This window comes from Lacerta agilis, chromosome 1 (assembly GCF_009819535.1).
Source record: "Lacerta agilis isolate rLacAgi1 chromosome 1, rLacAgi1.pri, whole genome shotgun sequence".
Classification (NCBI taxonomy): domain Eukaryota; kingdom Metazoa; phylum Chordata; class Lepidosauria; order Squamata; family Lacertidae; genus Lacerta; species Lacerta agilis.
This window is the reverse complement of record NC_046312.1, coordinates 101,833,576-101,853,304: the sequence shown is the minus strand read 5'-3', so window position 1 is coordinate 101,853,304 and position 19,729 is coordinate 101,833,576. Positions and strand designations below refer to the sequence as shown.

General features: G+C 45.6%; 1 protein-coding gene across 1 annotated transcript; it reads left to right on the top strand.

The window, feature by feature from the left end:
* The first annotated feature begins 746 nt into the window (after nt 1-746).
* On the top strand, nt 747-1,843 carry RPRM (reprimo, TP53 dependent G2 arrest mediator homolog). Its single transcript, XM_033165114.1, has one exon. The coding sequence runs from the start codon at nt 1,103-1,105 to the stop codon at nt 1,532-1,534; it is 432 nt and encodes a 143-aa protein (XP_033021005.1). The 5' UTR covers nt 747-1,102; the 3' UTR covers nt 1,535-1,843.
* The last annotated feature ends 17,886 nt before the right edge of the window (nt 1,844-19,729 follow it).

Here is a 19,729-nt window from a genome sequence, read left to right as displayed (position 1 = left end):
GGAAGGTGGCGTCTGGAATATCTGTAGCATAGGCATAATCGTTAAACAAGACAAGGTTACAAAACATGGACCCTATTATATCAAGGGAAAGTAGGCTAATGGAAGTATTCAAGTGCCCTGAGTCACTGCATTAGCCATATTAATTCGTAGGTCGAGGGGGGTTGGGGGGGTCGGCTATGTTCCTCCTTGCTTACACATGAAACCAAGTCAGAAATCGTCCTTTTGTCTTTAGTCCTTAAGGCCTTTCAGCTTATCAGTTCGTTTATCCAAAACTGTGCCCTGGTCATTCCAGCTGCTATAAACAGGTGCACTATCAAGCATTTTTTTCTGGTGCGCATTTTGATCTACAGTACATCTGTTTTCTGAGTCAACCATTTATATCCCGCCTCTCACAAAAGCGTTCCCAAGGCGCTTCCAAGTGCGCAAAAGTTTAGCGAGAAAACCAATGGAAACTCTCAAACAGCCGGGAAAAGCGGCGAGGCGCAATAAGGAAGGCAGGAGCCCGCGGTTTCGCCTTGCCCAGTTCACAGCGCCTTCCAGGAGGGGAGGGGAGTTGGTGCCCGTGGGCCCCGCCCCGCGAGCCATGCCGTGAGGCCGAACCGAGAGCCCGCTGACGAGAGGAGGTGGGCGTTGGGCGCTCCCGCCGTGCGCTGCGCCAAAAGAGCCGCTCGGAGGCGCAGAGCGGGTCACTTCTCCGTTTCTGCCTGTCCGCGCGCCCTCGACGCCGCGCTCTTGCAAAGGACCCGACCTGCTATCGCTCACTCCCCTCGGCGTTTCCCTTTCCAAGAAGTGGCGAGGCGCCCTCGAGGCTCTCGCTGCAGCTTCCTTGACGAGCCGATCTGGGGCGCCCTTTCCCCGGGAGGAGCAGCTGCTGACGCCTCTCTCTGCCCACGCCACTTCCCCGCGGCGATTTGCAGCCAGCCGGACCAGTTCGGCTGCTCCGGGCGCAGTAGTCCTAGCTGGAGAGCGGGGAAAGCGGAGGGAAGGAGCGGCTACGACGTGGATTCCTGCCTGGGACGTCCAGCCCCGCCGGAACTCGCGGCTGCTGCTACCGCCACCTACCCAAGTCCTCCCCGGGCACCTGGTCCGCCGCCTCTGCCGCATGAGGCTCTCTGGGCTGGTTCCTTGCCGCCGGGTTAGCTGTTCCACGCAAGTCTTCCGACGCCAGGGCCCACAGCCCCTTCCTCTTCCTCCCGCCGGGGTCATGAACGCCTCGCTGGGGAACCAGACGGACGTGGTGGGGCTCTTCCTTGCCAACAGCAGCGACTCTTTGGAGAGGGTGCTGCGCTCCTTCACGCCGCGGTCGGTGGTGACCGACGACGGCTTCGTGGTGACCGCGCCGGACGAGAGGAGCCTGTACATCATGCGCGTGGTGCAGATCGCCGTCATGTGCGTCCTCTCGCTCACCGTCGTTTTCGGCATCTTCTTCCTGGGCTGCAACCTGCTCATCAAGTCCGAAGGCATGATCAACTTTCTGGTGAAGGACAGGCGGCCATCCAAAGAGGTGGAGGCGGTGGTGGTGGGGCCCTACTGACCTCCCCTACCCCCTCCGAAGCCCTGCGGAGCCCGCCTAGCCACGCCAGGACTTCGACGGTGCGCACCATGTTGGTGCTTTCGTCGGAAACTCCTCTCTCGGCTATGGTATGATATCTTGAGTTGAGATGGGGTAGGGTGGGGGGCGAGGAGGAAACGACCGGCTACCCCACCATCCTCCTCCTCCCCCCTCTCCCTTTCCCCCTCCGTCAGGGGCACCCAGAGGACCGGGCAAACTTCGCAAGAGGGAGCCGAACTGTGCTGAACTCCGCAGGAAGCGAAGCGCTGGGACTGTTTACAAAGGCACGCGCTCCAGTTTCTTCACTTCGGCGTCCCCGGCCTCGTCTTGGCTCTGGGAGAGGGGTTGATGAGAGAGAGAGAGAGAGAGAGAGAGAGAGAGAGAGAGAGAGAGAGAGAGAGAGAGAGAGAGAGAGAGAGAGATGGGGCGCGGGGTTTGTGATGAAGCCGTGAAGCCTTCCAATTTGATGTCGGTGTCCTGTAAATATGCCGTGTCAATGCACACAGACGATATATTCCCAACTTCGCTGCTTTTTGTTTTGTGGGGAGGGGGTGGGGAATGGGGACAGATAGCAACTTTGAATGTAAAATCGCTCAGCTCTCCTGTGAGACGTTTGCCTTCAGAGGTTGGAGCGGGAAGGGCAAGCACATCATCCATTGGGGTGGGCAGTCAGGTTGTGCTGTGTGTGTGTGTGTGTGTGTGTGTGTGTGGAGGGTGCCCTAGAGCCACTTTGCAGCATGTTGTCTGTAACACACTTTCCAGTGCTGATGTGTGAATGGAACAGTTTCTTGCCTCCTCTCCTTTCTACTGTAGCAAACTCCTTCCGTCCTTCCTTTTCTCTTTTAAAAACATTGTATTCAGTCAGAGTCCACTTTGTATTTTGTACCTCTCATTTCTTGATGCTTGTCTGCTGCTAAAGTCAGCATGCTTGGTTGCTGCACCTGTGGCTTTATAAATTGCATTGGTTTACACAGCTCTGATGGTCGTCTTCTTCTTTTCTTATTTAATTTGCTGTAATAAAATCTGCCAAAAACCTCTCTCCAGAGTCTCCCAGTGCAGCTCTTTCACATTGAAATTCCTCTTGCTCTTTGGGCAAGCTGTGATGAGCATCTGGGCAGACCAGGGGAGGCATGTAATGAGGATTTCTCCAGCAGATAAAGTTGAGAAGGACAAAGCAATTGGGAGGGAAAGCATTAAAATCGTTTTAGAGAACCCTGGCAGATAAGAACTACAGGACACCAACGTGTTTAGGAGTTTTTGGGACATTAGTATTATTATAATTAATTCATTGCATTTATATCCAGTTTTGCTCCCAAAGAGCCCAGGTCATCAAACACAGCAGTGATAAAACAATACAGTGGTACTTCAGGTTACAGATGCTTCAGGTTACAGACTCCGCTAACCCAGAAATAACGCTTCAGGTTAAGAACTTTGCTTCAGGATAAGAACAGAAATTGTGCTCTGGCGGCACAGCGGGAGGCCCCATTAGCTAAAGTGGTGCTTCAGGTTAAGAACGGACCTCCAGAACGAATTAAGGATGTAACCAGAGGTACCACTGTACCTTTAAAAATAAAACAATAACATTGAAAGCAACTGAAAAGGGTGTGAATTTGCCTACAGAAAGAGAAAAGTTCAGATTGAGACACCAAGCAAGTTAAAGGTACAGGAAGTATTTCCCCACCACCACCCACCCAATAATGCTTTTCATCAAGCATGGATTCAGAGGGAAAGATCTGCAGGAAGATAAAGCAGCTGTCATGGAAATGATCCAGCTGGTGAAACATGTGCCGCTACTAATGAAAGGTGAAGGGTAGTGATTTTTTCTCCTCGCGCAATTATTTATAGTCAGGAAACTGATGAGAAAGATGCATCGACTGAATCTGTGCCTGGCCAGTTGATTGAGCCAGCAATTTGCAACAAGCCCTGGGCTGCCTAGCAGTTCAAGCTCTGCTCTTCCTTATATTTGCATCCTAAAACTGCATGGAGAGGGGGGGGGGAAAGGAAGGTGAGATCTTCTCTCTTAGCAGAACTTCCCATAGAGACTCGAGCTTCCAGCTACACGCGCCTGTAGGTTCCTTAAACACAGTGGTGTTAGAAGGATTGGCGGTTGCTTCATTACACAGAAAGAGGTTCATTGTGCAAAGGTAGGTCACATCAGAAAAAAACCTCTTCTTTCACCCAATATAGGGAATAATAAAGGTCTTACAAGTTGCTCTGCCCAACAAGACACACCTAGCCCTACTCTCGCCATTCATTTTAACACTTGTAATATATATAACCTCCCATCAAGACAAGGTGTATAGTTCAATAAGGCTAATTGAAAGGAGTTAGAAATAGTTTAGTGGAAACAAAATGACCTAACCTCCCCGCTATTTATTTTAACCCCTACCCACCCACTTGTCGTTTTGCTTTGTTTTCTTCCCATGGTAAGAGCAGAAGGTTGCATGCTATTGTAAAACAAGAAGCAAAACACACGACACAGTTTGTTTTTTTAAAGTTGCTCGATTGCTGTGTCCATGGAAGGATCGTCTAGGGGGAACAGATTTTAAAGATTGGAATTGTACGGTTGACCCCATTCAGGCTGCCTACGTATGTGGCCTTGGAAGACAGCTGTTATGTGTACATTCTGCGCATAAGACACAGGAAACAGGGGAGGGATGGGTGGGGATGTAGCACAGAAGCCTGAACATAAAAGGGAACAGGATCACACAGGAAAAACTGTTGCAGTGGAGGAAACCAAGCAGAGGTGACGCAGAAAAGGGGACTTGGAAAGACATTTGCCAGGATGTGATAGAATAAGGGCTGATTAGGAGGAGTCTGTCCTTTTAGCTCCCTTGGTCTTCAAGCCTAGGTCACAACAAGTTTCATGCATTCCGGCAGGAAGAGGTACATCAGATCTATGCCTTTATTTTTAAGCCACAAATCTTAATGTTTAGAGACACCACTTTGAACTGAACAGCAATATCTTCTCGGATGCATAGGAAGCTTTGTCAAGAGAATTTTGGTTACGGTTTGGAAAGCAAGTTCTCGAATCTGAAACACCCGTTTCTGTCAACTTTTAACAACTGCTGGTTGTCTTAGTCTGGACCAGCCTCACCTGGTTCACCAGCCTTTCCCGTCTCTGCTAGTGATATTCACATAAGAAACAAAGGCTCGGCTCAGTAAGAGAGGAAGTTGCCAAGGCCTATGTGGTATCTAAGGAAGCTGTGCCGAGTGACCAAGTCTCAAATGTGTAAGGATTATCTGTAACACAGTGATGGAAGGGAACAACACTAAACACAGGGGTATCTTCTTCAATATTAACTGACCGGCTCCACGGTTGAATGAGGCCTAAAATGTATTTATTTGCCACAGTTTAAAGTAAATAAATTTTGGCTTGCTATCATGAAAGTGGCTGACTTTCATTGCAATAAAGGTTCAGACATTAACAAACGGCAGTAAAATTACAGTGTAATGCAAAACAGAGTAAAAATGGCCGCAGTAAAAAATAAATAAATCAAAAAGGCAATGCTAAAAAGAGGTAGGTTCTTAACTGCCAGCCAAAAGATGAACAGGGACCGGACCAGGCAAGCTTCCTCTGGCAGGATATCCCATTTTCTTGGCATTACAGCAGAAATGGCTCTGTCCCTCATGCCCACCTGACATATTTCTTACTCTGGTGGGGCCAGAGGCAGATCTGGTCTCAGGAGATGAAGATCAGACAGATTTATCTACTTGGGGGTGATTTGTAGATAATCATGGGTTGGAATTCCACGCAGTGCTTAAGGAGATCATTCCATCAGTGCAAGCACTTCTGATTGCCCAACAGAATCATCTTTCTTCTCCCCCCTGCCCCATGGTTTTTTTTGGGGGGGAGGAGGCTATCTCCTGAACCTTCCAGGTAAATTTGGAGCAGGCATGGTGGCAGGGAGAGGGGAAAACCTTATTGTGCTAGCAGGAATCCTTATACAAGCTTCCGCTAGCCAAGCAGGTACATTGAATTTATCCCTCTGGTCCCAAGTAATTTAGGACCAAGAATGAGAGCACGTTGCCCTTTGGATATCATTTGATTCCAACATCCATCAGCCCCAGCCACTCTGCCCAGTCATAAGAGATTGTGTGTTTTGTGGTCTACAGGTCCCCCCCCCATCCCTAATTTTGGATTTTAAAAGGCGAAAATCAGCACTTTGAACTGAGCACAGAAGCAAATCGGTGCCTAGTTCAGATGGTATAATATTGGAGTCGGATGTTTCTGAACTACCAGTTCCAGTTAACATTCTGGTAGATACATAAATTAAGCCCTGAGCAAAGTGCAGAATTCTCAGGGTAAGTGAAAATGAGATGAATGTAGTTTAAACTATGCTGATTTTCTTGAACTAATATCCTATAGGTATCTGAAGAAGTGTGCATGCACATGAAAGCTCATACCAAGAACAAACTTAGTTGGTCTCTAAGGTGCTACTGGAAGGAATTTTTTAAAAATTTTGTTTATCCTATAGGAACACTGTCTAACAAATTGGGTCCTCTTGCCTGTCTGAAAGGCAATAATAGTTCAAACTGCACTTCAAGGGTCCAAATCATTCCACACATATCACTGTGGCCATCTTTACCTACTTTATTATCCCTGTGCTGTAGACAAGAAGACAGAGGACAAGATAACAGCCCTAGTGCTGAGGTAAGATTTGAACCAGGGAGGGACTTCCCAGCTCACATTCTTATGCCACCACATCATACCAGCTCTGGATCTTGATTGACATAAGCATGGATTTCCCATTATTAAAGACCAGTGAGAGCTGCAACTAATTGTTGCAGTGTACCCCCTGCTTCCTATCCAGGGATCCAGCCAACCATTCCCTTCAAGTAGGACATTCCACTCTTCCCTCCCTCAAGTCCCCTTTTCTTTTCAAGTGCCACTAAACTTTCTGGACTACCGAGCATGCTCAGTTCTCCTTTGGTCTTCTTTTTTAGGGGAGGGGGGTTGACCTCTTTAGGTGTTGTTCATTTATTTAGCTGCTACAGACCTCAAGGCTCTTCAGAATATGTTAATACTTCCTTCATTTCTTAGTGGCTCTGCTTGGCCTACAATTTTGTCACCATCTGAGTTTGTTCGTTCATTCATTCGTTCATTGTGTTTATATTCCACATTTTCCTCTAAGGAGCTCAATGTGGCATACACGGCTTTCTCCCCCCTCTTTCAATCCCCACAACAACCCTGTGAGGTAGGTTAGGCTGAGAGGCAGTGACTGGCCCAAGGTCACCCAGGGAGCTCCATGGCCAAAGGGGAATTTGAACCCTGGTCTCCCAGGTCCCAGTGTTGTGACTTTCTAACCACTGTACCGCACTGGCTCTTTCATTTGCTATCAGAAGGAAGAAATGGCTCTTCATTTACAGCTAGAAGAGAGGCATAAAGCATTGTAAACAACTGCAGACAGTGCAGGTAAGCAAAACCAAAGGGGTTGGGGGGGGAAGGGAGAAAAAAGAATGAATGATTTTCCCGTTGATTTTTCTAAGAGCCAAGTGGCTGAAAATGTATGTGCTGAATCCTCGAGCAAGACACTGCTAAAGGTTGCCGTTGTAAAGACTAATAGAGAACAGGCAATAACAGTGTTCAGTTGTTCTTTCGAAACAGCACGCCGGGCCACCTGAAGGCCCTTGATCAGAGACAAGCATTACACCACGCCTAAGTGTTCAGCTGTTGTTTATAGTGCTGTCAACCTACTGAAAGCAATTTACAATAGACAGATTTTGTAACGTACAGTACTGTATTGGTTTAAACCAGTTCAGCAAACACATAACAGTGACCTTGTTCTCTAGTGCACCCAGGATTCTGATGTTGTTTAACAAAAAACAGCTTTTTAGCAAGTAGACGTGAAATAGAAAGGCAGACTAATGTGCTATTAGGGAGAAAAATGCAAAAAGTTAGATGTAAGAGCCAATTAAGATGATGTGCTCAGAATACTGCAGATTGGCCAGCATGAGTCGTGCCTTGCTTCGCAACTGAAATACTGCAATGTGCTCAACAGAGGCCTGCCTTTGAAGACTACAGTTTCTGCTTAGAAACTACAGTTGGTCCAATATGCTGTGCTCGTGCCACCTTCAGATGACCTACCTGTATTTATGGAGCTTCCATTCTGATCTGTCTGCACAAAGTTTGCAGGTAGGGTAAACAAGGTTGGCTATTTATTGAGCATTCATTCAGATTTGTTCGTGGGGAGGGCTGGTGATGTTGGATCAAGCAAATGTTAACCAACGTTTCCTGACTCATTTCTGCCTCACTTTCCCTATCACAAAGTCTGGGGTGTGTTTTCTTTGGGGTGGGAGGAGAAGCTGGTTTGCTGCACAAGAGGTCCAAATAAATTTTAACTGCAACCGGTATGTGATTGAATGAATCCCACCTGAAAATTGTGACAGTCTGGAAGCCCCTTCAGTCATCATTACAGAGAATACAGATGTGGTCACACTGCCAAACTAATACATTCCTGTGTTTTTCCACTTTGGCCTCCTGTTTGTTTAAAAACCTGGTTAGTGGCAATTTTCATAGCACTGAATATAAATGCAGCATGCCCAATCTGCCCCCTGCATTTGTGTATTTGTTTTTTTAAAGTATTTCTATAAAATAAAATACAAAAACTCCTCAGCCTGCCACACTTCTGATGCAGGCAGACTCTTTTACTCATTGCACATATTTTTTTAGATGCCTGCTCTGGATGGTCACACCTGTTTGTGTTATTTTAATTCATTTAAAGATTTGGAAACCACTTCCCAACAAATGTTTCCAAAGTGGTCTACAATATCTGGCAGAACAGATCTGTTAGCATAAGGATTTCCATTTGTGCCATGTAACTTTCCCTCTCTCTGCTCCCTCTGCATGCCCTCTAACTTGGTTCTGGTGTTTCCCCTCAACCTTCCTGAGCAGATTTGGGGTAAGACATGGGGAAGGATGTGTGGTGAACGGAGGAGGAGGAGGAGGAGGAGGAGGAGGAGGAGGAGGAGGAGAAGTTCAATTGTGCATGCAGAAATCCTTGTGCTAGCAGATATATTTAGTTGGTGTACTGCCCATAAATATAAATAAATATATACATAGCAAGTTTTAAAAAGCGCACAGCTCTTAAAAGCGTCAAACTGCACAAATTCTCTATACAATATAAAATGGCTGAGTCACCCATTTGGAAAACCCTCTGAAAAAGATTGCTTTGCAATAGCCACCTAAAAGTAAGAACGCTGAGCCTTGTCTAAGTTCAATCAGAAACGGATTCTGTAGATCTGGAGCTGCAAAACTAAAGGTTCAGTTTCTATTTGATGTCACGCAGACCCCCGGGACATAGTTGTGCAGCAGAGAGAATTTCAGCAGGTGCAGTTGGTCACTCATTAGCTGAAATTCCCTCTTCAACACATCGGTTAAAGTTGCAGGAGCCTGCTACTTCCACTCTGCTCCACTATAGCTCCATTTCTTGTGGGAGTGGAGTTATGCCTCTGTTCTCCCCTCCACTCTGCCGTGTTTTTAGATACAGTGGTACCTTGGTTCTCAAACTTAATCCGTTCTGGAAGTCCGTTCCAAAACCAAAGCATTCCAAAACCAAGGCACGCTTTCCCAGAGAAAGTAATGCAAAATGGATTAATCTGTTCCAGCCTTTTAAAAACAACCCCTAAAACAGCAATTTAATATGAATTTTTACTATCTAATCAGACCATTGATCCATAAAATGAAAGCAATAAACAGTGTACTGCAGTCACACAATCAATCAATCAATCAGTAGCTGAACTGGGTTCCACACAGTCACACAAACAAAAAAGAGCCACAAAAATAAACATGCAAAATAAATAGCAAAAAACAGACACTCAGTGTAACACTCAAAACGGAAGTGTGGCACTCAAATCGGAAGTGTAACACTCAAAACGGAGCACGTTCGACTTCTGAAAAAAGTTCGCAAACTGAAACACTTACTTCCAGGTTTGCAGTGTTTGGGTTCCAAGTTGTTTGAGTACCAAGGCATTTGAGAACCAAGGTACCACTGTATTGTTCACTGGGGGGGGGGGGATGGAGCTATCAATGGGTCAACAGTGTGTTATTCTGAGAAAAGCACATCTAGACTTTGCTGATCGCTGCAACAATCTTCGGGATAAGTGATTATTGGCAAGTGAATTACATATTATGTAGATCCGTAAGTGGATATTCCAGCATTATTATTTTTAACTTTTAAAGCAGCTTTGGGGAGCTGTAATCTTGATTGGAACAGCATCGTAAGGGAATGGATTATTTTACTGCCACCTCCCCAATACACTATTTTATTGGTCTAAATCGGACAAGCATTCCCTGATTAGCCCTTCTAATGAAGGCATGATAATATATTTGCTCCCCCCCCCCCGCTGTATGGCTAGTAGCAGCTTGGGGAAGCAATTTAGATCACGGAAATAGTTTGTGGGTGGGTGTGGGTTTAAGCTCTCCCTTCGCCGGTGCCTCTAATCAAAACCAGAATCCAAAGCGATTGCTTATTTGCGTTATTTATTTATTTTGCAAAAAATTATATACCACTTGATTGTCAAACAAACAAACAAACAAACAAACAAACCACACACATCTTAGTAGTTTGCAAAAATATAAAACAAAACACTAAACTTCTCTGTTAAAACCAGTATTTAAAAGCATGCAAAAGATGATTAAAATCAACAGTAGCTTTAAAAAAAAGAAAAGAACAGATAAAACACCTCATGTAACTTCTACGTGCCTGGACAGGCTTGCCCAAAGAAAAATGTTTCAAGCAGGCACTGAAAAAAGTGTGGCAAAAGTGCCTGCCTGATGCCAATAGGCAAGGAGTTCCAAAATATAGGTGCTGCCACATGAAAATTTGTTTCTTGTCATTGCAGAGCAGGTGTTATGTGGCACTTGCAGCAGTGTCAGTTCTGTAGACTGAAGCAGTCAAATGGACATATATGGAGGAAGGTGATCTTACAAGTAAACTGGTCCCAAACAGTTAAGGGCTTTGCTTTATATATTGCAGTACAACCAGTCACAGTGCCACAGGCAGCATATAATAAGATCTGCGATAGAACAAACTCAAACAGGGCTTTTAAAAGGCCACAACTTTATTGATTACAGGTGTAGGTGGAATTTTGGCTCAGGCATTGGTTGTATATCCGTTCCAGTTCCCTGCTGGAGGGTGGGAACCACATCATGGTCATGCCAAGGAATGTGGGCCTCCCCCAAGACACCATCCTAAGGCCCACCTGCCGCACGCTGGACAGATATTTCCACCGAGAGCCCTCTAACAGGGTCCCCTGGAAATGCGGCTGGTTCAGGACAGGGTGATGCACCAATTCACCCAAAAGCTTCCTTGTAGGATTTGGCTTCCAGTCTCCTCACATAGAAAAGTAGATGCCAAATGGAAGGGCAGTAGTTTAGACCTCTCCCCAATGTGCTGCTTTTCTGAGTGCAATGAATGTCTTTGCATGGCTCGTGTGAACCCTCACCTGCACACGAGATAAAAGCTTGCATAGTGACAGATGGCATGGGTGGGGAGCACCGCCACTCAACTTACTTCTGGTTGGTCTCACCACTGCTGCTCGCCAGCAGGGAGAAGGAGAGGTGTTGGCAAGGGCAATGTACTGCAAACACACTGGTGGAGTCAATCTGGCACCCTGCCCCTGTGTTTGCACCATGCCAACCTCCCAGCCACCTCAGTTCTCCCCTTCTTCCTCTCAGTAGCCAGCAGTATGCGGCCAACCAGAGGTCAGGTGAATGGCACCACCCCACTATGCTGCCCACTACTGGGTTTGCTGCCCTGATGGGGCTGCTGGTGTAGTACCCTCCTGGTGTTGTTGGACTCCAACTCCCATCAGCCACCAAGGCCAATGGTCAAGGATGATGGAAGTTGTAGCCTGCTAACAACTTGGAGGAGCCACCTTGGCTATCCCCTGCCCTTGGTGCTTAGGAATTGCTGTTTCATTTGATCAGGTATCAGTGTGATTAGTCACAAGACCATACACAATTAAGTTTAAATGGTGGAATTTAAAAGGAGTAAGAATATTCCTTGAATACTTCTCCTGTGGAACGTAACTGGAAGGAAACGTGATCACTTGGTTTAGAGGGAAGGAAAGCACAAAGGCAGACAGGAATTTCAGGCCAGAGAAACCACTAATTCATTTGTTCCTCAAGCATAGCTTCCCTACCCAATCCCTGGGAGAGAAATTTGTTGTGGAATGTGCTGTGAAATTTAAAGTCATGCACCAGAAACATCTTTCAAATGTGACACTGACCAAAAACTAAAATAAAAGTGCAGCTCAAACCTCCGAACCTTTCCATCTTAACTTATTTGTAGCTGGGAGAGCAACAGCAGCCTGAGGAAGTGATAATTTTTGTATGCAGAGAGTTCAATCATTTTGAACCGTTATAACTCACCAGCTGTTTTGAAGCCTTTCATGCACAGAAGGAATCGAGCCAACAGGCTTGAATTGCTAAAGGTACATGCTGTATTTATGCAATATCTGGTATTTGGCCTCGTTAAACTGTCTTAGTGAGACATAACAAACTGCTAAACAGTCATGTGTTATCTGCTAACCTGCAACGTTCCCCTGTGTTGGAGCCACGGTAAATGACGCTGGTTTCTTGTATCAGAGAGATGCTTTTTCAAATGTGGGTGATTCAAAGGTCAGCTTGCTAATGCAAAACTGGAAGCCTGGGAGCTATATCCAAAGGCAAAACAACATGCCTTCTGTACATGGCCACAGATTCCAGGTCAGTTATGTATTGATTCTGAATGCACACATAATTCAAGCAATCTACAATGTGTCATAGGTAGGTTATGCTTTTGTGCTCTTGTGTAATCCAGCAAACAAATGAATCTGAATGAGTGGATGTTTGGAGTAATAATGGCACCGGTTTCTGATTTGTAAGATAATGTGATGGAAATACCCTTGTGGTATGTGAAGTGTAGAGATTATCTGTCTGTCTAACCTACTTGCTTGCTGATGAATGTGGATGGTTTAGGCTTTTAGAGTGAGCTGAAGGTACTTGCCCAGTAACCTTTCAGGAATGGGAGAGGAATTGTTGATGATTGGTGCCCATTGAGCTGGGTCACAGTTTAGCTTCACTAGAGCTAGAGCAGCTTTCACCAACCTGGTGCCCTCCAGATGTTTTGGACGACAACTCCATCAACCCCAGCCGAAACAGGACAAATCATGCTATTTCTTAAAGCACCAAATTTGGGTCGGAACTGAATCTTGTGGTCAGTGCACACCACAATCAGTTAACAACACTCATATGAGCAAAGCTTTTTAGTCAGTCCCTAGCCTGCCTTCAAAACTGGCACTTAAGACTACATTATGACACTCCTTCCTTGACATCTCTAGTCCAAAAGGGTTTGGTGTGTGTGTGTGTGTGTGTGTGTGTGTGTAGATAAACCCAAAGGTCTTAAAAGGATTTGGCAAAGTTAAGGCAGACAATGAAGGAAACAGATTGTCATGCTTCCCTTCTGCTGTGGTTTCTTTCTTCTTCACTTCTTGTCTACCACTGCACAATTCATTGTACGCTGATTCCAAAAGAGCACTCAGTGCAAGTAAGCTGACAAATTCATAGATAGATAGCCCTACCCTTTCACTTTCTATAGTAGATATTTACTTATGTATTATGATTATATCCCATCTTTCCTTCAAGGAACTCAGGGTGGCATTCAGCTACTCCATCCCCTCAGGCAGAGATAGATAATACTGATAAAAAGAGTGTGGCAACTCCAAGTTCACCCAGTAGTTCCATGGCTGTCTGAGGAGTTGAACTCAAGTCTCCCAAGTCCTACTCTGACACTCTTAAGGCTGCTAACCTAACTGCATTTTAACTGGGAGCAGGCCCCATTTGAACTTAGCAGGACTCACCCCTTGGTTGATATCCATCACATTGTGCTTTTGCTGGCCCCACTCCCAAACACGAATAGGAGGAATTAAAATTTTCTTTTTCTATTTTGTCCCTTTCCCAGGTGGCATAGCCATCTGAAACCTTTGACAAAAGAATGAGTTCCCTTCTGGCTCATGCTAAACTCACCTATGTTTAGCTGAGGTAAGAATGGCACCTGCTAAAATTTTGTATGATAGCACACATTTCAGATTAACAGTTTAGTGCTGTCAGGTCTCCAATGGAGACCCAGAGGCCCAGCCCTTCCCACATACACCAGGCAAAATGTGATCTGTGTCCAGCTTGGCCCACTTTCCTGCTTCTTGTACATTCCTGTGAATAACAGAAATCACTTGGGTAGGGCCAATCCTACAGCTTCCCGCCACCCAAAGCTCTGTTGTAAAAAGAACGGGAACAAATAAGCAAGAGAAGGTTTAAATGGTTTTAGTTTGGATGCTGGAAGTTTGCACCTTACTTCACCTCTCCTGTCAGAAAGTATTTTTAGTTCCGAGAGAGTGAAAGGGACAGAGAACACGGCACAAGTATTTGATGCAAAAAAATAAAAATAAAAAATACACACAGCCATATTTCTTTTCTGTGTCCCTCACTCAATCAATAGCATGACAGAAGAAAGGGGGAGGAAATCTATTTCAGGTGGTAAGGATAGCTCTAGGGAACAGAAGTATGGTCATTTAATGGCCCATCAACCCCAATATGCCTCTTTTTGTGGCAGCAGGTTTTTTTTTTTTTTTTGCTGGAGATTATGGTGCACTCTGCCACTGCAGAAGGAGCTGGGTGCCCATGGAGAGCTATTAAGTGCTGACAAATGCCTGCTGTGCACCAAATAAACCTACCTTTCATTTCGCTGATACATGGCCATCAGTGACAACACCTCTAGCAAGGTAGCCTGTTATTTATTGTTCCGTTATTTATTAAGATATTTTAGATTGCCAAGGTGGTTCACAGCAATATGGTACAACACAAAAAAAACAAATGGAATTAAAAATAAAATAAGAACAGAGACAACAAGTTAAAAATAGATACAGTTGTACAAATGTCTAAAAAAAACCAACATGAGCAGCCCAGAAGATTAAGCAACTTCCAAATTAACAAGGTGTTCATGAGCTGGGCAAACCATCAAGGAGGGGGCCAACTGGGTCCTCCAAGGTAGGGAGTTCCACAACCTGGGTCCAATCGCTAAGAAGTCTCTGCATTGACACCTACTTTTCCATCTGTCTGTCTGTCTGTCTGTCATATAAAGTCATTTTATATAAAGCCATCTTTAGGGACTCAAGGCTCATGGCTAAGCTCTCTCCTTGCTAACCATGAGCTTTAGCAAGATGCTAAACAAGAGACACCAAGAATGGCCAGTGCTGACACTGGCCATGCTGCTGGAGTCAGAAAGCAGAGACCCATGAAAGAATGTCACAATGTGTGCTCATAGACAGCAGCAGAGCAAGCCAATCGGGCGCCTGAGGCGGTGTGTGTGCCCTGCACCCAGGGGCGGGGCCAGCTGTCTGCGGGTGCGGCTGGGGCGAGCTGGGGCAGGACGCTCCACAGGGCCTCTAAGGAGTCTGCCTGCCTCCTCCCATTCAGCCGCCCTACAGCTGGGGGAGGGGAGTGTCGGGTGGACTTTTTGGGCAGCGCAGAGCCTGCGCACGCTCAAACAACAACATCTCTCCCAGGAGAGACGTGTGGCTTGGGCACACTGCAGGCCCCGCAGTGAGTGCCGCCCAGCATTTTGTCACCCCCCTCAGTGGTGACACCCGAGGTAACCCGCCCCCACCGCACCCCCTTCCTCTGCCCCTGCTCATAGACTGCTATGGTGAGAAAACTGAGCCACCAGTAAGATGTAATGCAGCACATAAGCTGTGCAACAGTGGGCTGGTCTGCTCCATCTCACACAGAGCTTTCAGATGTGACAAGACAACTCCATTTTCAGCTTAAATTAGCCAGTGAAGGTATTAAGATCAACACCACAGCCTGATTGTTATTGGCTTTTATTCACGCAGAGGTGAGCTTTTCCACAAGTAGCACCAGTTTTGTGAAATCCACTCCCTGCTGAAATATGAATGGCCCCATCTCTTATTGGCATTCTGACAGCTTTTGATGGTGTGCCTGTTTACACAAGCATTCCCTCAATCTCTCGTTCTCTCATTTATTTATTTTTATTGCTATGTGGTTTTAATGGGACAGTTTTATGGTGCATGCCAATAATGGATGTTTATATTTTAATCTTTGCATAACTTGTTTTTATTGCAAACCACTTAGAAACCTATTTTGGTATTGTATAGTATATAAAACAATATTATTATTAATTAATTAATTAAGGAGAGGGGAAATTGGGGCTCTGAGGCAGGGATGAGATGAAAAAGTGTGATGACAAATCCTTTGCTCCTCTACTCTCCCCACATACCCCTCTCCATACTTTCTAATTTCCTCCTCACCTGCTCTCCCTCTCCTCATCTGTAAACTCCCTCCCCTCCCTCCCTCCAACCTTCTCTTCCTCATCTGTGTCATGTATCTGTAACTGCTGCCTTGTAAACTTTCCTCTGTTGCCCGGCAACTCCACAGAGCTGGCAGACAAGAGGATCCAGGTGGCAGCTGCGGCCTAGGAGCTTGGGACTTGGCTGCCACCTGGCAAGGGCTCCTGTTGCCCTGGAGCTCTGTGGAGTAGACAGGCAAAAAAGCCACCGAGGCCATGTTGGCAAGCTGAAGCAACACAAGTCACCTCCCCTGTGTCTTTTAAGTGAAACTATGAGTGGCGGCAAGTTCCCTTCACAATTTCAGTGTTTCTGTTGCTTGGGGGGGGGGGAATGTGGCTTAAAAACACATTACCCATCATGCACCTGGTCCACAGGCTGAAGGTAAGCAAAGAGTAGGCTGCTTGCTCCCCTTGTCTGCCCGTGGGCTCATACCTGTGCATTGCTTTCTTTGCAGTGTCTATATTCAAGGCCTTTTTCAGTCTGAGGGCCACATTCCCTTCTAGGCAACTTTGGGAGGACATATGCAAGTGGTGGGCAGGGACAGAGCCAAAAGTGGGCAGAGCAACTAATGTGAATTTTACCTTATAATAAACATCTGCTGTTTTTGTTTGTTGCTGAATTCCGCCTTTGTGCAGGAGGCTTGTTTCTACACACTCTCAACACGCACCGCTCTATCCTCCATTGAGTTCAAGGTCACATTCCAGCCAATCCAAAATCAACAGGGCCATTGAGGTGCATGGCTGGAGAGGTGGGTTCAGCCTGGGAAAGGTCCCAAGGGCCAGACAGAGAGGATTGTATTTGGCCTCTGGGCCTGAGGTTCCCCATCCAGGGTTTGTCCAATACACTTTGGCACCTGAAGGGAACCACAAAATGGCGCCTCCCACTCCTCGCCAGGGAAGTAGGGATGAGTGAAGATCTGTATCAAGAACATGGTGGGGGAAATGAAGATCTACATCAGGATCTGCTGCCCTTATGGATTCTGCTGCCTGAGGCAGTCACCTCACTTTGCCTCCTGTAGTTTATAGGCAAAATGAGGGGAAAGAGCATGTGAGCCCCTTGCACCCCAAACCTTGTTGGCCAGGATCCCTGGATTTGGGTGGTGTGTGTGTGTGTTCAAAAACTGTTCCTTTTCATATCTCAGGTTACCTCTTGTCTGGAACAACCCCATGTTGCAGTAGGCTCTTTATCTACTTTGTTAATTAGGATGGAGGAATTACCGTATATGCATGCACATACAGAGAGTGCAGCACATGCCTATTCTGTTCCTTTGTTCTACCCATATTGTTTGATGACAGTGGTGGCAGAGAATTGAGAATGAGGAAGGATGTCATGAGAGGAAATGAATATGTGCTGGCATTGGGAAGGAAGCTACAACGGCTTATCCCCAGGGTTACTGACTGTGATTAGATTAGATTTTCTGCAGCATTTTCTTCACAAACAAACAAACAAACAAACAGCAATTGAAGGGACTGTGATGATTGAAAGCTAAGGGAGAGAATTAAAACATTAAACAAAACTAGTTGAATAGTATGAGAACAAAAAGAAGGCTGAGGCTGTAATCCTACATCCACTCAACTCAACTCAACTCAACTCAACTCAACTCAACTCAACGGTACTGATTTCTGAGAAGATATATGCAAAGGATCACATTTCCCTTCTGGCTTATCCACAAATGCACACAGCTGTTAATCTGTTGTGTGGGATTCAGACAACATTTCACAATGAACTGCAACAGTTTCAGAGAACCACATCCGCACTCTAAAATTGCTAGGAAAATTCTCTCCCCCTCACCCCAGCTAGAAGGGCCATTGTAAATGGTAAATATGCCATTTTCAGTTTCTCTCCGTTTTTCAGATCTTAAGTTCACATCTCCATATTTCCACAAAAGTCTTTTTCTTTTTTTAAGTCCTCGTGAAAATTCATCAGCATTTCAGAGCAAAGTTCTCTTAATATACACATTTTTTATAATGCATATGATATATACAAAAACGCTGGATGAAAAAATGTGTTATTTTCACCCATATATACATTTTTCTGTGCAATTTATCCTTGAATATGCATTTTTGTACACATGGTTGCTGGAGAATTGTGCTCCGAAATTCAGAGAAGTGCAAATTTGGGAGGATGGCTGTGTTTTGGTTCACTTATTGTTTCAGGAAGTGCAAATTAGATAAGATTGCCTTCAAATGCAAACCAAACAAAAATTCCCCCTATTCCTATGCTTTCTTGAACATAGGGATACAGCATGGTCACGCTTTGAAGTCCAGCTGTGCTTTGGAAAGTGGGAAGAAGAGAACAGGAACCTAGAAAGCTGCCTTGGGCCAGATCAGACCAATGACCGATCTAGCTCAGTGCTGTCGACACTGACTAGCAACAGTAGTTTTCAGTCCTCTTTCTCAGCCCTGCCTGGAGATGCCAAGGATTGAAGCTGGGTCCTTCGGCTCTACCACTGAGCTACGGCACTTCTAGTGCCGAATCATTCGGCCTGGACACTGAGGTCCAGCTCCAAGGGCCTTCTGGTGGTTCCCTCACTGTGAGAAGTGAAGTTACAGGGAACCAGGCAGAGGGCCTTATCGGTAGTGGTGCCTGCCCTGTGGAACGCCCTCCCATCAGATGTCAAGGAAATAAACAACTACCTGACTTTTAGAAAACAACTGAAGGCAGCCCTATTTAGGGAAGTTTTTAATGTTTGATGTTTTATTATTTGTGTGTGTGTGTGTGTGTGTGTGTGTGTGTGTGTGTGTGTGTTGCAAACCATCCAGAGTGGCTGGGGCAACCAGCCAGATGGGCGGAGTATAAATAATAAAATTATTATTAGGATTATGATAATTTGTGCATTTACCTTTCACTAACTTATGTTTCAAGCATTAGCATCTGAGCAGGAAAAGGCCAGCAAACTGTTTAAGCAAAATTATTAACGAAACATTAGCAGCAATTTGTACCTTTCAGAGAAAGCTGTTAGCAAATGTGGGTGGAAGCTCGCCCTCTCTCTCTCGCCCTCTCTCTCTCTCTCTAACGCCCACCCACCCATACCCTACACATTCAGAGTTTGGCTGAGAAATTTATTCCTTCAACTCAGAGCTTTGCTTCACATGTGAAAAGCCCTTCCATATGTGCAACAGATCATTCTGTGGGGCTCAAGAGTGCATGAGAAGTTACCAATCCAAGAGGAAGCAAGCCTGAATGAGATTCAAAACCAGCTGTTTTATGAGGAAGAATAAGCTTGTAAAGAAGGATCGATGCTTTGCAATTGCTGCCCTGACAGTGCTGCTTGGAGGAGATTTTATACCCCTGTTAAATATTTCTGTTCATCGAAAGGAATTGTCCCGCAGAGCCTCTGCTTCTTCCACACACACCACTTCCAACCCACGTCATGGTTTCTACAGAATGACAGCGTTTCCAGGACATGGGTCTCATCTTGCCAAAGCTCCTCTTGAAAAGGCGGCCTGTTTACTAAACATTTTAAACAGATACATGGAACTGTATATGAGAGAGAGAGAGAGAGAGAGAGAGAGAGAGAGAGAGAGAGAGAGAGAGAGAGAAGGACAGGGATTTAGGTCATTCGTCCATCTCCTTGCCAAAGCAGGGATATAGCCCATTGCATGGACTGTTTCTGTGTCATGTTTAGTGCAAACATCAAAACAGGGGCATTAATTCATTCTCTTGCAATGATTCTACAAACACGTCCAAAGACTTCTCCCCGTGTTGAGCTCTCCTGAATAATATTTCCTTTTGTAAGTCTGTTTCCTATTAAAGCCAAATTGCTCATTTTTATGGATTCCCCCCCCCTTACTCATGTAGCCCCCAATGATTCAAGGCACACAAATCATT